Source organism: Callithrix jacchus, chromosome 2 (assembly GCF_049354715.1).
Source record: "Callithrix jacchus isolate 240 chromosome 2, calJac240_pri, whole genome shotgun sequence".
Classification (NCBI taxonomy): Eukaryota; Metazoa; Chordata; class Mammalia; order Primates; family Cebidae; genus Callithrix; species Callithrix jacchus.
The window spans coordinates 32,593,107-32,618,005 of NC_133503.1; the positions used below are offsets into that span (position 1 = coordinate 32,593,107).

The window sequence follows — 24,899 nt, forward strand, 5'->3', positions numbered from 1 at the left end:
GGGATCAAAGATGCAGTTTCAGGTGAAGCTTATTAAAGAAGTTCTGGACTTTGTCTTGAAAACTAACCAAACAGTTCTGTGCCATAGCTCTGCATAGCAGCATTTTGTGAGGCCCTCTGATGGCTGATGGTCACTAGTGTGACACGGCCAGGTGGGCTCTTGTGACGGCTGCTCAGTAAAGAGACTCAGTGGCAGCAGGGGGTCAGGGACATCTTGGCTCATCTGCTCTGGCCCGCAAGAGCAGCAGCAATGCTAAGGCTCAGCGTATGTCCTTTATTAGTAAGATGGATAACCTTGAATAGGGAAAGAGCCCTAGGGTGTACTTCTGAGAAATCTGCAGGGTCATGGAAAGGAGATGTCACAGCAGGAGGAATACTCGGTGACAACACGAACCTTCCTACTGAGAAGTGCCAAGAGTGCATCTCCCTGGAGGGCTCTAACCTCCTCACCTTACACTGGTTCTTATTCTGAACACTGTGTCATATATAAAGTCATCCTAAGTTACGCCTGGCATAAACTTTTGAAATTTTCCTGTTACAGTAAAACTGTGCTTGTGCTCTGCTAACGCCTCACCCGAGGCAGCCTCATGTCTCTAGTCCTCTCCTCCTTCTCTTACGGTGTCTGTAGTTCAGGTGTCATGGGCACTGTCATCTCTAACTGCATGATCACAACCACTGCACAACCATCTGACTCCACAAGGCTACGCTGGCAGGAGTCTTAGCCACTTTCCAGCGTGAAGTCACAAGGGAATCTTGGCATTGGTAAACACAAAACTTCTATGAGGCACAGTTTCAAAATTCTCTCAAATTTATTTTAGCAAACAGGCTAAGCCACATTCAGATAGACAAAACCCTAAAATATAACTGAAAAGTATGGCCCTTTTAACCTTTGTAACGTATCACCAAGTATCGTTTTTCCAGACCCTAGAAACTTTTGATATATTGGAAAAAGCCATACACTAATTTTCATGTTTCCTTGAACACCAACGATACATCGTAAACTTTTTAAGTGTTAGTAAGATTCAAATGGCCATGAAGAGATTCTCTGGTCCAGCCAAGTATACCGCAGCAGGAATGGTATACATAATGAGAAGGGATTTTCACTTTTATGTTAGAAGGAGTGTGAATTTCTACAGCCTTTTCTGAGAATTTAATATATGTATAAATTGTTGGCAATATATGTTCCAGGCATACATTGTTTTATTGCATTTTGGTTGACTGTGCTTCACTAATGCTGTGTTTTTGTTTTTTTCAGAAATTGATGTTTTGTGGCAACCCCTTGTACAGCAAGTATATCGTCACCATTTTTCCAACAGCAAGTGCGCACTTTGAGTCTCTATATTACATTTTGGCAATTTTCAAAATGTTTCAAACGTTCTCATTATTTTATTATATCTGTCATGGTGATCTATGCTCAGTGATCTTTGATGTTACCACTGTAATTATTTGTGGGTGCCATGAATCACGCCTATATATGAGGGTAAACTTAATTGATAAATGTTGCGTGTATTCAGACTGCTCCACCAACTGATTGTTCCCCCTTCTCCCTCTGTCTTTGAATATTCCTGTTCCCTAAAAGCAATAATACTGAAATTAGACCAATTAATAACTCTACAATGTCCTCTAACTGTTCAAGTGAAAGAAAGTCACATGTCCCTCACTTTAAATCAAAAGCTAGAAGTGACTAAATTTAAGCACATCTAAAGCTGAGATGGGCTGAAGGCAAGGACTCTTGGGCTAAACAGTCAGGTTGTGAATGCAAAGAAAAGTTTTTCAAGGGAATTAAAAGTGCTACTCCAGTGAACACAAGAGCACTTAAGTGTTCTTGATGATATGAGGAAAGTGTTAGTAATCTGAATAGAAGATAAACGAGCCACAACATTCCCTTAAGCCAAAAGCTAATACAGAGCAAGGCCTTAACTCTCTCCAATTCTATGAAGCCTGAGAGATGTGAAAAGCCTGCAGAAGGGAAGTTTGAAAGTAGCAGAGATTAGTTCAAGAGGTTTAAAGGTAAAATAGTGCAAGCTGAAGCAACAAGTGCTGATGTAAAAGCTGTCGCAGGTTATTGAGAAGATCTAGCTAAGCTAATGGATGAAGGTGGCTTAACTAAATAACAGATTTTCAGTATAGACAAAACATCTATTAGAGACATCTAGGACTTGTATACCTAGAGAGGAGAAGTCAATGTCTAGCTCTAAAGTTTCAAAGGATGAGCTCACTCTCCTGTCAGGGACTAATGCAGCTGGTGACATCTGGGAAAAGCCAATGATCATTTACCATTTTGAAAATTCTAGGGCCCGTAAGAATTATGCTAAATTGACTCTGTCTGCGCTCTATAAATGGAACAACAAAGCCTCATTGAGAGCACGTTTGTTTAGAACATGCTGTACTGAATATTTTAAGCCTAGCATAGAAACCTCCTGCTTGGAATGAAAGGTTCCATTCAAACTGTTGCTGCGCACTGACAATGAACCCTCAAGAGCTGTGATGGACATGTACAAGGAGACAACATCCATTCTGTAGTTAATGGATCAAGGTGTAATTCTGACTTTCAAGTCCTATTACCTAAGAGATATGTCTTATAAGAATGTAGCTGTTATCTATAACAGCTAATGTGGGAAAGGTAAACTGAAACCTTCTGGGAAAGATTCACCATTCAAGATTCCATTGAGAACATTCATGATTCATGGAGGTAGTCAAAGCTTCAAGACTTCAGTGGAGAAAGATGTGGTAGAAACTAGGGAAGCCTGAAAATGATGACTGATGGAATCATCACCAAACTTGAATGGATGAGGTGCTTCTTACGAATGAGCCAAGGAAGTTTTTTGAGATGAAATCTACTTCTGGCGAAGATGCTAGGAACATGGTTGAAATGACAGCAAAGGTTTTAGAATATTCCATAAACTTGCTTGATAAAGCAGAGGCAGGGTTTGAGAAGAATGACTCTAGTGTTAAAAGAAAGTCTACTGCAGGTGAAATGCTATCAAACAGCGCCATAAGCTGCAGAGATATTTTCTGTGGAAGAAAGAGTCCATTGATGTGATAAACCTCACTGCTGTCTTATTTTAAGAAATTGCCACATCCAGGCTGGGCATAGTGGCTCTTTCCTGTAATTCTAGTTACTCAGGAGGCTGAAGTGGGAGGACTGCCTGAGGTCAGGAGTTTGAGACCAGCCTGGGCAACACAGCAACACCCTATCTCTAAAATAAGAAATGAAAAAAATTAGCTGGATGTGGTGCTATGCGCCTATAGTTCAACTACTCAGGAGGCTGAGGCGGGAGGATCCCTGGAGCTCAGGAGTTCGAGGCTGCAGTGAGCTATGATCATGCCACTGCACTCCAGCCTCGTTGACAGACTGAATGAGACCCCATCTTTTAAAAAGAATAAAAGAAATTGCCACATGCATCCCTCCAGTCCTATGATTTGCAACCAGCACCCTGGTCAGAAGCCATTCATATTGAGACAAGACTGTCCACCAGTAAAAAGATTATGATTTGCTGAAGTCTTAGATGATCATTAGCATTTTAAATAATAAAGTATTTTTACATTAAGGTATGCATTCTTTAGACATAATGTTATTGCATACTTAATAGGCTCTATGGTATAACTTTTAAATGCACTGGGGAACCAAAAGGTTTCTGTGGCTTCCTTTACTATAAAGTTTCTTTTAGAATACCTCTGAGTTATGCCTGAACATACTGTATCACATACACACCCCTACCTTTGGAAAATCACAGAAAAATGCATAAGATGACATTACATGAAACAGACAGTTGATACTGGAATGCAGAATAATATATTACTTTTTCTTTATACCTCTACATTATTTGAATTACTAAACATGCATTGCCTTCCAATGCATGTTTCAATGCATGTTTAAATTGCTTTTCAAGTTATCATGTATAAAAAATTTTTTAAACATGCATAATTATACAGTATGTACCATACACATACGTACATGAGTACCAAAAGTGATGTTATTTTCAAGTAAATGCTCAAATTTTCTATTTTGTAATAATTATTGTAATCATTCTGCTGAAAAGAATATATTCGAGAAACTAGATACTAGTTACATGATTCTTATTTATAATCTCCCCCTAAAAAAAAGAAAGCACGTGGGTTTCAGGAAACCAAGGGATATTTCCTGAAGGCTATATTTCCCTGATCTTAGAATTGACATAAAAAAATACTGAACAAGCACCTGTTTCTATAGGTCTTGGAACAATGACTACACACAACCTGTTGGAGACATAAAGACTATAGACCACACTTCTCACTTGGGCTGAAGGAAAAGAACAATATGCTAGAACATCTAGTGGATGTTCTGTGGCTTTTCCCTGATACCAACCCTCTGTATGGTCCTGGGAGAGGCCCTGGCAATGTCCTCAGACTGCCATGTGTGAAAATAAGATTTCTTTGTATTGTTTTCTTAAATAACATTCCCCAAATTGTATCAGTTTCAAGCTCTACAAAATCTGGTGTCCAGTTTGAAAGTAAGCGCAATCACAAAGAACTGCTTTTTATCTAAAGGCATTAATATCATTATACACATAGTATTTATTCTTGAAGAGGTAAACTTTAATAGATATCTATAGTCATTTGTAAAACTAATATTTTGTGTTTGGTGTACCTAAGTGAATAGTGAATTGTTTCTAAGAACTTTAAAACAAAGAACAAATGTTGGATCAGTACTTAATGAATCACAGAGGAGATATACAGAACACCTGGACAAAAAGTATAAATCCAAATTCAGCAAGACTGGCATGGAAGCAGTAAAGAAGCGCTCACTGGCTTAGAGAGAAAGATGTCCTCACTTAAGATGAAGTTGGTCAGACATGCAAACAGGAACAGGAAAGCCACAGCAATAAAAGCTAGTGTTACCACTATAAACTGTCATGGGGAGATGATGGCAGGTTAGCCAATGAACTTAGATCTCATATACAGATGGGTGAACAGGTTCATAATGAACATACCTGACATATTTCTGAACCCACTAGGCAAGACACCCATCCTCAGAAACAAAAGGGCTTCAGACTAATTTAGCTTGATTCCATTAGGACATGTAATTTATCTAATCCTCCTTGTTCTAATTCCATGTTCACCAAATAAACTTTTTATTGCTACTTGGCTTCCTAAATGATTCTGACCCCATGGGATGCCAATATTCTGATCCTTGTGACTGCATCATACATTTGCAGATCAATAAAAGGGGAGCCGGTTTCTACATCAATCATATTAGCTTGCTTAATAGGATTGGACTCTGAAAAAGGAATCCAATTTCATTTGCTCTTGAGTCACTGAGGCCAATGGCCAGACCCTGAACGGAGATCAATGCAAGAAGGGACCTCTTGGGGAAACATCACAACAGCCTTTCCTTTTCAAGGTGCTAGTCCCTGTGTGACTAGTTTAACTTCCAATCTGTATTTTAATAATTTTCACTAGACATTGTCAGCAACTCTGTCAAACAACAAAATGTCTAAAACAAATATAAACAAGATGTACATAAAATGAAAAACATGTAAATCTTTTACAATCCTTTTTTCAAACATAAACTTATGCCACATTATATTTCTTAAGTATCAATTTATTCCAGATAACACTTTCTGAGCTTCTAAGCTTTTTAAAATTATTTTTACCTACGTGATTGATTATTAAGGTTTAGCGATCCAGTCTGGTACATCTCCTCCAACTGTTTCCTGTTTCCAAAGTATAAAGCAAGGTCTGTGGCAATGATGGCTTTGCGGATGATCTCATGGGCTCAGGGTAGAGAAGATATTGTGCCCTTCCAACTATGGAAAAAATACAAATAAAAACCACCAATAACAAGCACAAGCTCTAATATTATGACATTTTCAGTTATTTGAAACAATATAGTCAGTCAACGACATTTGGCACACTAATGAAAGGTTTGGGGAAAACAAAACAAGTTTGAAATGACTAACTTTCGTTAGTAGTACTTTGGCTACAGAAACAATGAAGTTACCACTTTAAGCAACTATTTCAACTACAATCACATCATTTACTACCACAAAACCCCAGTGATTTAAATACACCTAGTTCTTGCATATTTCTAGCAAAGAACTTGAAAATATAAAATATTTATGTTAAAGACTTTTCCTCTTAAGCTAATTAAAAACTTCAGTAATTTTTGTATTATACTAGAACCTTAATGGGCTTAAAAAGCCATCTATATCTTTTGTCCACTTCAGATTGTAACATATCAAGGCATGCCTAATGAACAATAATATATTTCTCTGTATCCTACAAGAAAATGTCCTACAACCTCAATATAATGTGTATTCAAACACATCAAAAACTCTAAGGGCAAAAATACCTTTCCATAAAACACAAATTACTGAAGGTGCAACAACTCTAGGATCATCTTCTATTCTCAAGGGAGGTGGAAATAGCAGATCATTACCCAAAACAAGACCAGAACATTGGTAATCTGGATTCTATTGGCTCAGAATATTCTTCTGTGTATTAATCTTTTAAAAAATTTATAATAATTTCTTCCTCTGAAGATTTTAAGGTTTTGATTTGTAATTGAGAAAAAAAAGCTTTTGTTGAAACTAAAAAGTTTGAGATAATTAAGATGCATTCAATTTCATCAACTGAAAGATTCATCAATCACTTGATATTTCATTAGTCAATATAGAACTACTCTAAGTTGATTTTTAATTAATTTCACTTTTCTTAATATACATTTATTGACTTAAAATACAGTAAAAACTTAAAATGATTGAAGTATATTTCTTTACAAGATTAGACATCTCACTAAGACACTGTCTCTTCATATTCTTAAATAAAACTGTACACGCACCATTTGTTTTCAATTACTAGAATAGTCCTATATTATTTGCTCCTAAAGTCTTAGAAGTATTTGAATTATCGTATGATAAATGCAACAAATGGACTCAGTTCTAGTTATTTTCCTGGCAATAACAGTAGTAAGGCCTTAAAATTGTAAGAAGTTCTACAGCTTATAAAGCACTTTCAAACACATGCCTTCACTTTCAAATTATAAAACTTATATTAGTTCAGAGTTTCCAATTGACTGTGCATGAGACGCTATGAGTTGAGCTGTTTGAGCACAGGCTGGTTAGTGACTGACGGGGACAACAGGAGGGGAGTCAAGCTTTGGGCTGGTGGCTGAACCCAATTATCATCCAACCTCAACTCTCCTCATTTTTGTTGTAGAAAGTCAGAAGAAGGAAATATTTACTCTGATTCATGCTGTGGTATCTGCTTTCCTTTGATGTGACCATCACCTCTGCATCAACACTTAATGCCTGTGACCTGCATTTACCACTTCATGTTTCAGTATGTCTGCCTGGTGCTCATGTACATATCTGCTTTCTGCAGGTCATGTGAAGGGAATCACAGTTGATACATTTTTATGCTTTGTATTTGCATGCTCTACTCTCTTTATCACCAATAATTACCACCATAACCTGTTAAGTTATAGTACATAAAAATTCAAGTCTGCTGATGAAATTTTTTTAAAAATTTCTAAAATAAGGACTCCTTAGCCTAGGCTCTATAAATTCTGTTGGGAAAGAGTTATAAGCTCACTTTAATTCTACATAATACACTGAGTGTGTCATCTGTAAGCTCATGTTTTTATCAGACTCCCAAAAGTGTCGACTGACCCAAAACTAAGATTCATTTTAAACAATTTATGCTATTTGAGTCATTACTTTTCAGTATTAAAGGAAACTAGGTGAAAAAGCTCAGTAGAGGGCTTTTATAATAAAAAGGCATAACTCATTTGCTGTCTCCTACAGTATTTTACAAGAGTAAAGGGAACAAATGAATAAACAAAAAATAAATGTCTCCCTTTTCTTTAAGGGAATCTAGCATTTGCTGTTACCCAAACTAAAGAAAATAAGGCAGGGAGATACAAGCAATGAAGCATAGCAGATAAACAGCATCTTCTTTAAACCTCCAATCTCACATTCGTTAACACATAATAAAGCCTTATAATATGGTAATACTCTTATACACCAATTGATAATTTTATTATAGTTAAGTAGTTTGAAGTCTATGTTAATTCAAGCTAGCTGATTCCATTTTGCATGCATCAAGCATGGAATAGTAAACTTTTTATAACCAGGAATGTTTTTAAAACTTAACAGGGGTGAACAGCATGTAATTCTCATCTCTGTGAAAGCACACAGGTAGGCTCTGGTTGTAAATGCCATGGCTGAGATCTGATGTTAGAGAATGGAAACAATGTAGAAATTGGTGCCAATACTTAAAGATGACACAGGGACTCCCTTAAACAGATGATCATCAAAATCCCTTCCAGCCCTTAATCATGAGGATCCTAAAGGCTCTGAGTATTCTGTCCACTGCTGGGGCATTAGGGAGCCACTGCTTTCTTGCCACAGCTCTCTTTCCCGTCACAATGAACATATAATATGACTTCCTTTTTTTGGCATATATTTAACCTGTAGTGCTCCGTTTTGTGTAAGGACATTAGTATTTCAGTAATTACTATATCCAATGTCCCAAACAGTATAAGTTTCATTTTTTAAGGAGTTGACAGTTTAGTGGAAGACATCTGGGCATAAAAGCATGTAATTAAAATAGAGTGAATGCCCTCTATGACTGAGCTAAATACATTACTATGGAAGAAGTCCTTTATTTACACGGAAGGCTTTTCCTTGGTGAGGACGTGAATTCTGAAAGACAAGTAGAGGTAGGAGGAGCAGTATGTGACATGGAGCAGCTGAGATCACAGAAATAGTGATATTTGGAAGGAACTGTAGAAAGTCCATACAGCTAAGCAAATTGAGTAAAGAAATAGAAAGTAATAACCTCAAATAGTTTTTTAATGGCTTGATTATGGAACTAAAATATCATCTTGAAGGTAATTATTATGAGCTGTTGACAATTTTAAGTTAGGTGGCGATATGATGAGATTTGTGTTTCAGAGCTATCATTCTAGCAACAATGTAGACTGGAGGTAGGCCAGAACCAAGGCAGGAAGACTGACAGATCTTCCTCAGACAGTTTAAAACATTTTATTGTTAATCACAAATAATACCTCAAAACGTCCTATGATGTTAGACTCTATTAAGGCGATTCTTACGGAAAGACCCTGAAGTTCAAATTTCTATGCCTGCATGATATAATCCAGTCAAGGCCTTGATCTTCGGCAATCCTGCCCCACTGTGTCAAGCACCGCTACAGGAAGCCAGAGGTATGGGCTGAATCATTTAGGTGCTTTAGGAAAAATAAGTCAATGATGCAACTAAGTGCATCAAGCACTCATGATGGCAATGCCTTTAAAATACATAGAATACTGATTTTGAAATTTAATTACCTAGTACATAATATCACCTATTAGGAAGCATTACAGTACGATAATTAAGAGCACAGATTTTGGAGTCACATAATTCTAGTTTTTAATGTCATTCTAGTTATGTGACAAATAGATTGCTTAAACTCTTTGATGCATATTACTTTCATTTGTAAAATGAAAATAATGACACCTATCTTATGGGGATATAATAAAAATAAGCTGCATTAAAACATGTGCAAAATACTTAAGTTTCTGGTTCACTGTAAGCACCCAATACATGATAAAATGATGACTATTATAACAATGATGACTGATGATGATGATGACAAAATCTACCAGTGTAATTTCCACAGTCAGAATTAAGGGAAAGAGAGATGAACAAACAAATATATGCCTAGAAATGAATCTGATAGCCAAATACTTTTTCCATTCAGAACATATCTGTAGAAAAGGACAGATTTAAACTAGCCACTATGTCATATATTTTAGATTATTAGCACAGGTAGTGTTGAATGTAAGTACAATAATTTTGCTGTAATTGTAATACATAACAGTAAATTATATGTAGTGCAGACAAATTGGAAGAACTCTCTAGCTGAGTCACGGAAATAGTACTGGCTATACAGACTAGTAAGAAGCCATGGGATCCCAAAATGTGGGTATAAATAGATAATTTTCAGAAATATGACCGTATTTCAAAAGCAACAGATAATTTAAAATTAGTGGAATTTTAAAAAATAGTCTTAATAATGAGAATAATCATTCCTAATTGGTCTAATTTCTAAAATTTTGGCTATTTTCAAAGTCAAAATGGGGTACTCACAGAAGGCAAAAGAAAGAAGTATAGTTTCAATATTCAAAATAATCATTAATATCTCATGAGTAAACAGAATAAACTGATTTAATATTCCAGCAATAGTGGTTCTACCACAATTACTAATTGTAAGCTAGTCAGTTTTAGGCAAGAAAACAAAGCTAACCTACTTTCTTGGATGTAACTGTTCCCATAAACAATCTCCTCACTTGAAGGCATTCAATTTGCCTTCCCCTGCTCAGCATCTCAGCTCTCTGCCCCACCCGACATAGCTACTCCCTTTCCTTACATAAAGCTTCACTTTCAGGACTCCGAGTGCAGGTTCTGCCCACTCTGCCCTTCTCCCCATGCTCTACCTTCACACTTCCCCCCTGCCCCTATCAACAGCCCCAGAGGTGAGCCTGTGAGTCTGCAAGTCAATAAGGGGCAATGACTCTCCTTAATCATTCCTTCTTTTTCAGAAGAGGTGGGAAGCCAAACTCACAAACAGGAAATTTCAATGTTAAAAAAAAACCAACCACTAAGATGTATGTATGCCTGAGGTGCTCTGTGCTGTGTAAAATGGGGCAGTGATGCACCCTAGCGATGTGGGGATGCACTCAAAAGAATTTTACTGGATGAGGTCATACCTGAGTGGGTGGCCACAGAAAGGGTGTGGGGGAAGTACACGTGGAGGAAACCCGGCCAGTGGTACAGTTAAGATACAATCTGAAACTAGAGAAGCAGAGTAGATACTCTGGTCCTGGAACAGGCAGGAGCCCAGGATAGCCCACATGCTGTTCCACTCCTGTGGACACAGAGGGCAGCTGGTCAGAACCCCGGGCGGGGGAGGAAGTAATGCTGGAGATGGCTCAGGGAATGCCTGACGAGAGCAAGGTCATGTCAGCGGCTCCCTCATAAGGACCCAGGCCAGCACCCCTGAGAGCCCCCCAAGGTGAAAAGGGCCCCAGAGCTTGGCACCCCCAGACCCAGTAAATGCCAGCAGCCCTGGCTTTGCCTCGACGCCCACTTTGACCATGCCAGGACTTTGCTGCAGCAGGCATGGGCTCCACCTCATACCAGCAGTGTAGCTACAGGGTGGGTTGGGAGCAGAGGCCTCTGCCTCTGTGAACACAGCACACACAGGGTGAGGCTGCACAGTGGGCAGAGCCCAGGTTCCCCACCCCAGCCTGTACCATTGGGTCTGCGTGACTCCTCTGAGTCCCAGTCACGCTGGGCCCAGGGAAACGACAGCAGGCAGGCCCAAAGCTGCGTGAGTCCCTCTTCCTGGGACTTCTGTCTGGCCTCTGAGCAGACTGCTCAGGACACAGACAGGAGCTGAGGACCTAAAGAAGGAGGAGACATGGTGTGCCCCAGGAAGCTGCTGCGTCCCAATGGGACCGGGAACCCGCCACTCTGTCCACCCGCTCAGGGCTCTTGGGAAGATCGGGTCCTCGCTTTTCAGCTCTGGGTTTGGGTGCTCCTCATCTTCCCACAGAGCTCCCAGGATATCCGAGGCCACACACAGGCCCCCACGCAGCAGCCAAGCTCAGCTCCCTGGGATAACACTGACCGCAGTGTCAGGGCTGATTCCTAGAGCCACTCAGTCAGTCTCTCGGGGCCCCAAGAGACACGTGCTGCCTGTTGAGTCGGGGGCCCCCCACACACACGACCTCCTGAGTCGGGGGTCCCGGGAGACGCGAGCTGCCTGCTGAGTCAGGGGCCCCGGGAGACGCGCACCGCCTGCTGAGTCAGGGGCCCCGAGAGACAGGCACTGTCTCCTGAGTCAGGGCCCCAGGAGACGTGCACTGCCTCCTGAGTCAGGGGCCCCAGAAGACACACACTGCCTCTTAAGTCGGGGGCCCCAGGAGACAAACAACGCCTGCTGAGTCAGGGAGACATGCGCTGCCTCTTGAGTCGGGGGTCCCAGGAGACACACACTGCCTCCTGAGTTGGGGGCCCCGGGAGATGCACACTGCCTGCTGAGTCGGAGGCCCCAGGAGATGTGTGCTGCCTGCTGAGTCGGGGGCCCCAAGAGACACACACTGTCTTCTGAGTCAGGGCCCTGGGAGACACATACTGCCTCCTGAGTCAGGGGCCCCGGCAGGAGCCTACATGTCACTCTGTACATCCTGCGGAAGATCTGGCCCTCAGGTAACTCATGGGCAGAGTGCCCCAGTCAGAGGAGTCTTGCAGTGACGGACGCGCTTACCAGTGCCACCCCTGCTCAGCCCCCAGGAGCTGGCCGCACAGGCCCACCCACCAGTCACCCAGGCTGAGAGGAAGGACCAGAGGCCCCCCTCCCAAGGTCTCCCCAGTGGAAAGCCCAGCAAGGTTCCAAGGAGAAGCACAATACAAAGCCACTCCAGCATGGGCAGCTGGGACAACCAAACGCTTAAGGAAATAATCCAAAAAGAAAGAGTAAGGTCCACCACTGACAGAAAAACAGCAACTCAGAGCAGCAGAAAACAGAGTTCAGCAGGAGAAGAAAACTCCAAAAAGCACCATTATTAACATCAAAGACACAGTGAGCCCACTGCACTTGGGAACACTGACAGGATTTCTATATGAAAGAAGACTCAGGGGAACAACAGAAACAGACTCTCGGGAAATGAAGAGCATGGCAACAAATGAAATAAGAATAGGTCAACAAAGCTGAGGAAATACAGAAGGCAGAACAAAAAGAAGAAAAATAGGATTGAAAGATTAAAAAGGGAGAAAACTACTAGAAAATCCAACACCCAAATAAGTTTCAGAAAGAAGACACAGAAACTCAAGGAGAGTAAATAGTGAACACGAGCCAAGAAAACTCTCAAGAGCGGAAGGATGTGAGACGCCAGAGGAAAGGCCCAGAGTGCCCAGTGCAGCCCCTGGCCAGAATATGTGGGCACCCTGAGGATGCTGGGGAGCAGGGAGGCTCTCAGGCTTTCAGAAAGAAGCAAGTCTGGGGCAGAACTGGACCTGCGCACCCTCCTCCGCTGGCTGTGGTTGCCAGCCCCACCTGCAGAGCCCGGCAAGGGGGCTGCTGTCACTACTGGCAGCCAGTCAGTGGGCCAGGGGCAGCTCTGGAGGTCACAGGCCTGCAGACAGTGCTTCCCTGCCAGGCGGAGGCAGCTTACCACCCTCCACCTTATGGACCTGGCTGCTTCAGCCTGCCCCTGAAGCTGCTTGGGGAAGGAAGAATGAGGCTGCAAAGGCTCCCAAAGTCCCACCCTGGACTCCCGATCTCCAGATGGGCTGGGCAGTTCATCACTAGGCCCCCTCAGGACAATGCCCTCCGATCTGGGACCACAGCATCTGAGGGCGACCTCATTCCAGCCGTGCTTCCCACAGTGGGGGACAGAACAGCTTCAGAACAGCACAGAACCAGGGGATGGCATTCCCCTTTCCCAGGCTGAATGCTCCCTGGTGGTGTAGGCTGGGCACGGTGAGCTCCACGATCAACCCACCGGCCTAGAAGCTCTGCAGACAAGGACTGTCTTTTTGCTTACCTACATGGGGCTTCATAAGCGGACTTAGAGCAACTGTGTTTAATGGTAATTTGATGGATGAAAGGTGGTAATTTCTACAAAAGAACATTAAAAGCCTAGCTCATGGTTGCCCACACACTCTGGCCCTCTGGAAAGGACATGGGTCTGGACACTGGGTATCTGGTGTGTGAGTGGAGATCAAAGAGCACCATGTGTCCGGAGGAGTGGGGATCCTGGGGTGAATGGGGTCATGGGGCACCTCGCATCCTCTGAGGCAGGCCGGTGTCTCCAGGGCCCCCAGCACCTCCCAGGACCCAGAAGGCATCGTGCAGCTGGGAAGGAGGGCCCAAGTGTGACTAACAGGCACAGGTACAGATAGGCAAGCCTCTGGAATGAGTGAGCGTCTAACCAGTTGCTGAATCCACAGGCAACATTTAGGATTTGCTAGGCTGCTATTTGACAGCAGAGAGGACAAGCTCAGCTTTGTTCCGGCTGAAAGGGCTCCTCAGCTGTTGCCTCTTAAAAATCCTCACTGACGATTCCGCTAGCTTCTGTGTTGAAAAACAATGTGATGTGATGTGATACATGTCATTCGTATACAACAAATATGTGGATGTGAAAATGTGACTGTGTGCACATGTGCATGAGCAGGCGTACATACATGTGGCTATGCCTGTGTGAGTGTGAGGATCATCCCTGGTTCTCCTAGGCAGTGGGGGTGGGAGATGGGAGGCAGCACTGTCCCTGACACCCACCGGGCCCCTCTGCTGGCCATCAGCCCATGGTTGCCGAGGGCAAGGCAGCTGCACAGGGCTGGAGGGTCCCTGCTGCCGTGTGGTATGTGACCCACACACCAGCAGGGCCACAGGTATCTGTGATGTCTTTTTCTGAACCAACCACTTTAGAAAATGTGCCTCTGCACCTTTCATGAAAGGCCTGTAGGAAAAGCACTTCACGATCAGGAGAAGCAGAGAGATTAAAAGGAGAAATGGGTTCCATCCAAGGCAGGAAGCCTTTCTCATCTCCCCACTTGCTCCTCAGCCCTCAAGAGCTATGCGGAGAGGAGGATGACAGGAAGGCCTCTGGCCTCAGCACTGTAGCGTCTCCTCCCTGGGGAGTGGGGTGGCCGTGTCTGCCTGGTGTCCAAGACACTTTCCTCAGGGGAGGGGTCTGCAGCCTGCCAGGGCCCCTGTTGTCCCACCCACAGGCCAGATGGGCTGCCTGCCGTGGCCCCAGGATAATTAAGCACAAGCCGTGACATATGTGCCCCCATTCAGGACAACAGTGAGCTGCAAATACAATGCTTCCCTCAGGTGCACCAATCCCGCTGCGGGCTACAACAGGAAAGTGATCCTGAGAACACTGACCCCTGAGAAACTGAAGCTACAACGGGAAATTGAGGCATTGCAACGAGACCCTGAAAACACTGCATCTGCCAAGAGCCTGGCGAGGTGGGGGTGGCGGTGGGGGGGAAAGGCTACCCCTGCCGAGGCTGGGTGGGGAAGGGGCAGGGACACTGCAGGAAGGAGGAGCTCTGGAAGAGAAAGCTTGGAAGGACATGTGCTGAGTACACAGAGTAAAACAGCCTGACCTGTGCCCTGGCCGGGCAGAAGAACTTGTCTGCATGGTCAGTCGAGCCACCTCTCTCCTGAGAAGCTCAGGGAGACAGCCCAGCCTCCAAACATCCCTCCCCCAACCACCGGGCCTGACCGAGTCCTTTGCAAAAATGCCCGCATCATCCAGCTTCCCTGTCACTGCACACTCCAAGGCCCTCTACCAGGTCTTTCCAGCAGATCCACTGGCTCCCAAATCCTGACCACAGCTGCTGCTTGGCCTGAACGAGGCCTGGCAGGTCGGCAAGAGTGGGCAGTACGTACCGTAGGCCCAGCCCCAGAAGGCTGTGCTGAGAGGTGAGGGAGATCTGCTGGCAGCTCCCACCACAGCCCTCTAAACACACACTGGCCTGATTCCCATGCGTTAGCCACAGAGGCCGTTCTTTGCACAGCTGCTTTTTCCAAACAAGATGGTGGGGACGAGAAGCTTTGACTTTGATGTAAAAGATATCAATGACAAACGCCTTTTCTTAAATTGTAAAAATAAACCCTAAGCATTCTGGCCCACACAAATCTGACACATGCCTGGCCACACTCCCAACAACTGCAGAATGAAACACTTTAGGTGCCAAAAGGCCCAGCAGAGAACAGAATGCTGTCTCTGAGAGCAGAGCCATGTGGCACAATGCGGGCTCCTGCATGGGCAGCCAGGGGCCGGGACAAGTTGACCTTCCCACACCCTCCGCTGATGCTGGAAGCCACAGCTACAACTCCCCCAAATGTAAGCCTTTTCTTAAATTGTAAACATTTAAGAAAACAGGACCAACCTGCCTCATGAGGCATTCCAGACCCTGCAGGGTCAGGTACCAGCCACAACAGCCCAGCAATTCCGGACACTCTGCCACGCACGGCCTCTCTGCTGTGCCTGCTCTCCAGAGGTCCTTCTCCATGACAAGGCGTGGCCTCTGCTGCTGGCCCCAGTTCCCCGTCTCCCAGCAGATACACATTGAAGCCTTTCTGGCACCTCATCCAGCCTTGGTCTTGGCAAGCTCCTGACCTGCCTGGAATGCACTTCTGGGCCATTCCTTCTGTCTCGATAAACGCTACCCACTCTCTGAGGCCCCCAGGCCTGCTGCTCTGTGTGGAAAGGGTCTTCCTCACCAGGCAGGGCTGCTCCTGCAAGTTGGGGTGTGTGGGAGGCATGTTTTGTTCATCTCTCCACAGGAAAAGCCAACTCCAGCTTCAGAGGGGCTCCCAGCGCCAATGCCTGACGAGCAGGTGGTGGGGCCAGCCCCTCTGTCACTCTCCTCCTCCCCTCCCCAGCCCAGCAACCATGCTGCCCTCCAGCCACACTCCTCTACTTTACAGCCTTGAGTGCCTCCCATCCTCCTAGGAAAGAGACTGCACGCTCATCATGCCCCACCTCCAGCTTCTCCCACCACACCCACCCTCACACACAGCTTCCCCACCCCCATCAACTCGAGGATGCATGGAGATGCACTCCTGTCCAGCAGACACCCACTGTCACAGCACCACGTGCACCTTACAGGCTGCTATGACACAGCCATGCCTCTATGTGAAGAATGTCCCCCAGGTCCTCAAGACACGGAAGACGCTACTGAAGATGGAGGGTGCACTGGTGCCCACTATTACTCCATGTGTCTCCGTGCTCGGCCCTGAGGAGGCCCACAGCACACACTCAGTATCTCTACACTTGAACGGCTAAAGGGACACAAACCAAACCACTCAGAATTTGGCGGGTCCCAGAGAGGGCGATTTGTAAGGCACAGCCTGTGCATGAAGAAGGCTTCAGAGACACTAGAAGAACCTCAAATCTAGAAAGGATCACAGCGGCCATGTAAAGAGCACTTCCCGGGCCAGGGCTAGATAAAAGGCATCCCTTTTCCTGCTCTACTTGTGGACACCCTGAGAAAGAGGGGTCATCCATGGGTGAAAACTAGAACCCCAGCGAGTGGGTGTGATGCAGCAGAGGCTGCTGCCACAGTGGGGCCCAAGGGCCCACACCAAAGGTGTGTGGCGGGGGGAAGGAGCTCTCTCCCCACCACCACCACCCCCATCTCACTGCAGGGCTGCTTGATGTCCTCTGGAGCTGTCTCAGTCCCCTGCTCAGTTCCTCTGACCACTAGGAGAAAGCCTGGATGCCCAGGGCCTGGCCTGCTGCAGACACTCAGAGCAGAGGAGTGGCCAATGCAAGTAAGCCATGGGCCTCCTGACACCACCCTGTGCCCACAGCCACCGCCTCCTACAAAGGATTCTGGCACGACACTTGGGTTGCCCACAGTCACTTTCAATCCACACTGGAAGTGGCAGCAGCAACATAGGCACCAAAGCAGAGACAGGAGTTCCAGCTGTGTCTCCCTGGAGACCTCTTGCCTGAGGATCCTGATGGGTCCACAAGGCAGGGGGAGAGGAAGTGAGCTTCAGAAAAGCAGCCTGGCCTGCTGCCCCTGCTCTAGGGGCACTGTGTGCAAGCAGGAACTGGGGTGAGGGTGCCCCAGGACAGCCTGATGACAGAGAGTCGGCAGCGTGTCAGAAGCACGGCTCAAGGGCTGCTGGATACGCCTGGCTGCTGCACTGCCTGGGCTGTTCTAGACCAGTGCAGCCCTCTTGGCACAGCACTGTCGTGCAGCCCAAGGCTGCAAAGCCGGCTCTAGTTCAACCCCGTGATGGAGGACCCACCCCCTTCTGAGCATCAGGGACATTGAGAGGCCCCTGCTGTCAGCACTGGCTGGAGAAATGCTGCTGAATAAAGGCCCACACCACCAGAGATGGGTGTCTCTGCAGAGAGGAATCTGTGTGAGTGGGAAGTGACTTATTTTTAAAAAGCCCTTACAGGAAGGCAGCAGAGGAGCAAGTTAACTCCAGTCACCAACAGGGGAGCGCCCAGAGAAGGCCTCAGGCTAGAGCGAGGGGACAGGAGGCCAGCAGTGGACGTGTCTCCAGCAGTCCCCTCCTCTGGAGAGGGCACAACTGAGCATGGGCACCTCAGTGCTGGGGGACACACCTGAGCATGCATACCTCCCTACTGGGGGATACACCTGAGTATGCCCACCTCCTCCCCAGGAGACACACCTGAGTGTGCCCACTTCCTCCTCAGGGGACACGCCTGAGCATGCCTACCTCCTCCCTGGGGGACACACCTAAGCAGGCCCACCTCCTCCCCAGGGGACATACCTGAGGGTGCCCACCTCCTTCCCTGAGGGACATACCTGAGCATGCCCACCTCCTCCCTGGGAGACATACCTGAGTGTGCCCACTTCCTCCTCAGGGGACACGCCTGAGCATGCCTACCTCCTCCCTGGGGGACACACCTAAGCAGGCCCACCTCCTCCCCAGGGGACATACCTGAGGGTGCCCACCTCCTTCCCTGAGGGACATACCTGAGCATGCCCACCTCTTCCCTGGGAGACATACCTGAGCATGTCCACCTCCTCCCTGGAGAACAGGAAGCTTTGCTCGGAAGAGCTGACCTGAGACTTTAGCATTTTCAGCTCCATCTCGAGCTAGAAGAAAGCAAAGGACAAAGGGTGAGCACATGCAGGCAGCCCCAGGCATGTGGGGAAGCACCACCCCTTGCTGCACCCAGCAGAGGCCCTGAGACCACCCCATGGTAGCACCCAGTCCAGGTCCTGAGACCACACCCTGGCAGCACCCCCGCCCTGGGCTGGGAGCTGCAGGAGAGACACACTCTAACTTTGCAAACTCAAGTTCTTTCACTTTTTTGGTGCTTCTGTCTCCCACTCCAAAGCCTGGCTCATCCCATCATGAAGGGAGGAAGAAGAGCAACATGGACCCAGGGAGGGGAGGACAGGTGCCAGCAGAGACCAGAGCAGCCAGAGGCCCCCATCAGTGAGGCTGCAAAGCCTGCCAGACCCCAGCATAGGGTGACTCAAGGGGGACAACACCCACTGGGCTGGGGGATAACAGGGGCTGCAAAACGGGCACTGGAGGGAAGGGTGCGCAGTGTGCAAGGGGGTGGGATATGCCAATTACCCTGATCTAATCCATATATTACATGTACTAAATCATCACTATGTACTCCATAAATATGTATGATAATCATGCATCCATTAACAAGATACATCCACAGTCCAGACGACAAACATGGAAGGTCATGCCCTGAGCAGCCTCTCCCCAACTTCCAACCCCAGCCACCCACTTCCAACTCTCAGCCAACCAGCGTTCTGATGTTTGAGCGTATGTTCCTTCCGGAGGCTGCTGGTGCACATGCGCACATGCCAGCAGCATGTCTCTGTTTTTCCTCCTACCCTACTTTATCTTTTTCTTTTTTTTTAATAAAAATGGTAAGATGTCCTACACATCAGATCCCACAGTCCAGAGAGTCCCACATAACCCCACTCACTCCTGGACACCAGACCCCACAGTCCACAGAGTCCCACATAACCCCACCCACTCCTGGATACCAGAGTCCCACATAATCCCACTCACTGCTCGACACCAGACCCCACAGTCCACAGAGCTCCATATAACCCCACTCGCTCCTGGACACCACATCCCACAGTCCACAGAGTCCCACATAACCCACTCACTGAAAGCAGGAGCACCTTTCAGGCCTGCCCTGAGCTGTCTTGGATGAAGGCAGAGGAATGGAAACTGAGTTTCAGGCCTGCCATTAAACAATACAGTTATGATGGGATCCCCTGCAAATTACATCAGCAACAAAAGCTCACAGCAGAACACAGGGAGAAAAACAAACAAAACAACAACCCCCCCAGTATTTCTACAGCCTAAAGAGAAACATGGTTCATCCTCCAATTTCAAAACCCAGACCTAGGATAGGCCAGTTCTGGAACCCCCACAGCCTGCTTCTTTTCCCTCCGTTTAGCAAAGTGTCTCATCTCCACCTCCCTCCCTCCATCCCTCCACCAAGCTCTGCTGGCAAATCCACCCTGGTGAAACCCCCTTCCCCAGTGTCTGCCTTCCACCCAGCCTGGCTCCACGTTCACACCATGAGCTTCAGCAGGACTGCTGGAGCCCTCACAGAGCCAGTCCTCTGCCTCATGCCCACTATGGGAAGAGACAGGAAGCTCTGGCCACCTGCTGGCCCCAGCCCCTTTCGATCCCCTCAACTACCCCAGCTCTATGTCCTGCCGGTCCCTACAGCAAGGCTCTCATCAGCATAAACCGCTCTCCCACTCCCCATTGGGTAAAATGAGTCTCCCTCCCAGCTCCCTCCCTACTCATTCCCAACAACAGATATACCATGCAGAGCAGATGGGCACCTCTGTCCCCAGAGCTCCAGGCCAGGCCCCTGAGCAGGCCCTTCTGTGCCAGCCACCAAGCCCAGGGCAATCCTGCGCTCCCCCCTCTGGGTCCTCTCTGTGGTCTGACTGTCCCCTGAAAACATTTCCCTTTCCAGGGCTCTGTGAATGGACCTGCCCTCCACGGAGTCCCCAGCTCAAGGCTGCTCCCCAAGACTAGACGCCAGGATACTGGAATGCCCCAAAGAGGCTTGAGCCTCCGATTCTGACTTCTCTGCTACCTACTCACTCCCAACAACAGAAATACCATGCAGAGTGGATGGGCACCTCTGTCTCCAGAGCACTGACTCAAGGCTTCCAGGCCTGTGCATCCAACATGTGGCAAGCACGAGACTCCCACGCTTCACCCACAGTCTACCACCCACACCATGGGCCCACCCAGGGTGGAATGCCAAAGCTGTCCTCGGTTCCTGACCTCAAGCTCTCTACCTCACATGCGGTGTACCTTCATTGCAGCAGACTTGGACCACACCTCCCCATACCACTGAGGGCCTAAGCCCAAGGCCCCTGCACCTCCCACCCCAGCCAGCCCCAGACCTGCCAGTTCCCATCCACTGCGGCCCTGCACAGAGCAGCCAGGCGGCCTTTACAAATGGACACCAAGCTGTGTCACCACCTCTTCCACCCATGAAACCACAACCCTGCTGTGACCACACAGGGCCCACAGGTCAGATTACCAACCATCGCAGGCCCCGCTTCTGGCTTCTGTCATCCCTAACCTCGCTGTCAGGTCCCAGGACCTGGGATCTGCCGAGCTGCCTGCCCCACCATTTCCACCAACAACAGTAGGGTCCCCTGGGCTCGGCTCAGGACACTGCAGAGCGGCCCTGGGTGACTGTGGTTCCTGAACTGGCTACCACCTAGTTCTGTCCTTCGCTCTCCCGTGGGCCACTAGCTACCCAACTGGACAACAGTGTGCCTCCAGGGAGGCAGGTGCCTATGTCACTGGCTGTGGCATCCCCAGCACCAAGAGGAATGTCCTCAAGCAGCTGCTGAGTGAACAGCGACTGTTCTGGAACCTCACAACAGCTGTCGCCAGCCCACCGAGCCTTCGTCCTACAGACGCTGGCTCTGCCCAGACCTGCACAGTGCCCTGCTGCTGCCTCTCTGCACCGCTGGGCAACTTCTTCCAGGGTCTCAGCAGACAACCCTCACCATCTCCAGCTTAAGCCCTGGTGCCCACACCTCCCAAGAGGGTGATTTCCAACTCTATCCAACCCTGCCCCATGGGAAGGGCCTGCAACCATGGCCACAGCCACAATCACCAAAGGCTGTGCAGCCGGCACATGAGTCTGTCAAGAGATGAACCCTCAGCACACCCCTGCTGGGTGGAGGGGAAGGCCCAGAGGCTGAAAGCCAGGACACCAGCTCACAGTCATAAGCTGGCAAGCAAGGACACCCAGACGGGAGCCTCCACTTGGGCTGCATGCCCTGGGGTCCATTCAACGCTGACTGCTGCTCTGCCTGTGACCCAGGCCAGTCTGATGCATGGCCCAGGGCAGAACACACAGCCACATGCACACACGCCCCAGGGCCTTCCTTGTCCTTCACAGACATGGCCATGGCCAGGACAGCATGGAGGGGACCTACAGTTTGTTTAGGCCAAAATGCTTCAAAAGCAAAGCCCATTTGTTCCCTAAAGCAGTAGAAAGCTTTTTTTTTAAAGAAAGGAGAGAAGGAAAGAAAGAAAAAAAAGTAGTGAAGGAGAGGAAAGGACACCAGCAGTAGAAAGCTTTTTTTTGAGACACAATTTTACTCTTTTAGCCCAGGCTGGAGTGCAGTGGCGCGATCTCGGCTCATTGCAACCTCCACCTCCTAGGTTTAAGCAATTCTCCTGTCTTAGCCTCCTGAGTATCTGGGATTACAGGCACCCGCCATCACCCCTGGCTAATTTTTGTATTTTTTTAGTGGAAATGGAGTTTGACCATGTTGGTCAGGCTGGTCTCGAACTTCTGACCTCAGGTGATTCACTGCCTCGGCCTCCCAAAGTGCTGGGATTACAGGCGTAACGCACCACGCCTGGGCAAGTGGGAAGCTTTTTAACACTAGAGGTCCAGAAACCAGGAGAGCCCGCCTGGTGGACCATGGGCCACACTACGGGACCCTCCCCCAGGCTCAGAGGCAGCCAAACCAGTGGGAGTGGGGCCAATGTGGGCTGAGGAGAAAACAGCTGGAAAGCACACCTGCCTCATTCACAGACGGCAGATAAGCACTCGCCAGAGACATCCCTCGCTTGGTCAGGCATGCTGAGGGACGCCCGAGCCCTAAGAACTCAGGCCCTGTGTGGTCAGGGCAAGGGTCCACAAAGCCACAGCACCGATACCCAATTCGGCAGCCCACAGATCCCTCACAGGCTCTCACATCTGCTTTGCCTCTGACACGGTGGCCTTGTGTGGCAAACACGTCACTGACCCCTTTCCAAAAACATGGCAGTGGGGCCGGAAAGGCTGTGTTCTTCCCAGGCACGTGCCACCTGTCACTGATAGAGACGAGACTCAGGCTCTTTACATGCCCTTCCATGCTCAACACAGCTTCAACAACAGAGGAGGCAGCCATGCGCTGGCGGCTGCAGCTGAGGGCTCACGGAGACAGGAGTCCCTGCCGAGACCCAGGGTCAAGGTGCCCTGAATCCCAAGCCACTCCCGCAACAGACTCACCGTGTCTGATCTTTGTTTCTGGCTTCCCAGCTCCTCCAGGGCCTGCGACAGCTGAGCCTACAAGACAAGAGAGGATTTGGCCTCAGACTGGGGTGGACCTAGCCCCATCTCTAGGACTGTGGAGAACATAATCCCCACCACCCCGCAGCCTCCACTCCTTGTGGAACAACAGGGCCCAGGAGCTGGGCAGTGGGTAGTCGGAAGGTTGGCAGGGCAGTGTGGCCACCCCATGAGGCCCAGAGCCCAGTGACAGAGACAGAGACCAAGGAGGCAGCAGGTGGCTGGAGAGTTGGCAGGGGCCAGCATGGCTGCCTCTTGGTGCTCAGAGCCCAATGATGGAGATGAAGACTAGGTGGGCAGCAGGTGGCTTGACAGAACCAAGGTCCATCCCAAAAATCTGCCTCAGGAAACTGACTGTGAATGGAGTGGACAAAGGGGCGGGCCCGAGAGGGACTATGAAATCGGGGGAGAGACGGAGGGGAAAGGTTCAGAATGAAACTTTCCATCAGAGGACATCAATTAACCATAACCCCTACCCAGGCAGGGAAGGTCTCCTGCCCCCACACATGCCCCAAAGAGCGCTGGACCTAACCCCACACTAAGGATAGAAAAGCCAGCAATGAGAAGCCAACCGCCTCCTCCTAACAGGCCTCATGGAGCAGAAAGGCTGGGCCTGGCTGTGGGGCCGGGACATCAGCAGTCCAGCTCCCTGCTGGGGACAGTGACCCTGCACCACGCATGGGGCTCAGGACCTCAGAGAACCCCTGCCCTGGGCCTCTGCCCCTGCAGGTCCTGCCTTCCCCCACATCCCCTGCTCCATCCCATGACCCTGCTTCACCCCCTACTTCCCCCCCCACCTAAACAAACAGCATCTGTGACCTGGAACCAGGGAGGAAGGGTCAGGCACTGGGGGCCTTGTGAGACCTCCCCCCTCCAGGCCACAGCACAGAGGAAAGGCCAGGAAGGAGACTGAGGGGCCAGCCCAGGAGTGAGGCAGGTGGCTGTGGTGAGAGTGTGCAATCTGTGGGGTGGAGGTCCAGCATGCCTGGGGTTGAAGGAGGAATTGAGAGGCCTGGCCCAGCAGCAACTGGAAATCACCGGGCAAGTCACCAGGAGAGATGGGAGAGAGAAATGTGAGGGAGAGAGGCATGTATATGTGCATGCACACGAGTGTGGGTATGGGAACACTGGTGTGTGGCATGTGCACATGTGGTGGGGATGGGGGAAGTATATTTGGAGACACAGAGAACAAGGCACTATAGCCCCTGGGGACACAGCCTGGGGAAAGTGGCCCAGGTAGCAGCCCACAGTCCTCAGGTATTCTGCTCTGCAGATCATGGGTCCTCAAGCTCCCCTATAGGCCCAGCACAGCCAGGCTCTGGACTTCCCATGGGCCATGCTGGGTGCCTGCTGGTTCTGGATGCCACAGCAGAGTCAAACCCAGACTCCAGGTGCCCCTGGGGAGGCTGCAGGTGTGAGCACCTGAACCCCCCGAGCCTCTGCTGTGGGGCCTCACTCAGTGAGGGCATCTGAGTGACCCCCATTGACCAATGCCCTGTGCAACACCTGTAGGTGTGGGGCAGGCCTTGAGCTCTGCCCACTACAAGCCCCGCCTGGTGCCCTCGCACTTCCCTGGGGGAGGCCCTGAGCCTGCCCGGCCACTGTCATCAGGAGGCACTCTGGGCTATGTGGACTGCTCCATGGAAAACTCGGCACCTCAGGGTCAGGGAGCAGCACATGACCCTCCACACAGCCAGCTGAACCCTGGATAATCTGCCCACTGCTGGGGTCACAAGCACCTGGGAACAGCAGAT

The 24,899-nt window shown here is 48.5% G+C and overlaps 1 protein-coding gene across 1 annotated transcript in view; it reads right to left on the reverse strand.

Moving 5' to 3' along the window:
* The window catches only part of LOC144581639 (uncharacterized), a 46,648-nt gene that overhangs the window by 487 nt on the left and 21,262 nt on the right, over nt 1-24,899 (reverse strand). Inside the window, exons 3-6 of the mRNA XM_078365963.1 lie at nt 23,086-23,142; nt 18,561-18,649; nt 10,753-10,837; nt 5,640-5,788 (exon numbers count right to left, since the gene is read on the reverse strand). Coding sequence (XP_078222089.1) covers nt 5,750-5,788; nt 10,753-10,837; nt 18,561-18,649; nt 23,086-23,142 — 270 coding nt within the window. The 3' untranslated portion in view covers nt 5,640-5,749. The remainder of the gene's footprint in view (nt 1-5,639; nt 5,789-10,752; nt 10,838-18,560; nt 18,650-23,085; nt 23,143-24,899) is intronic.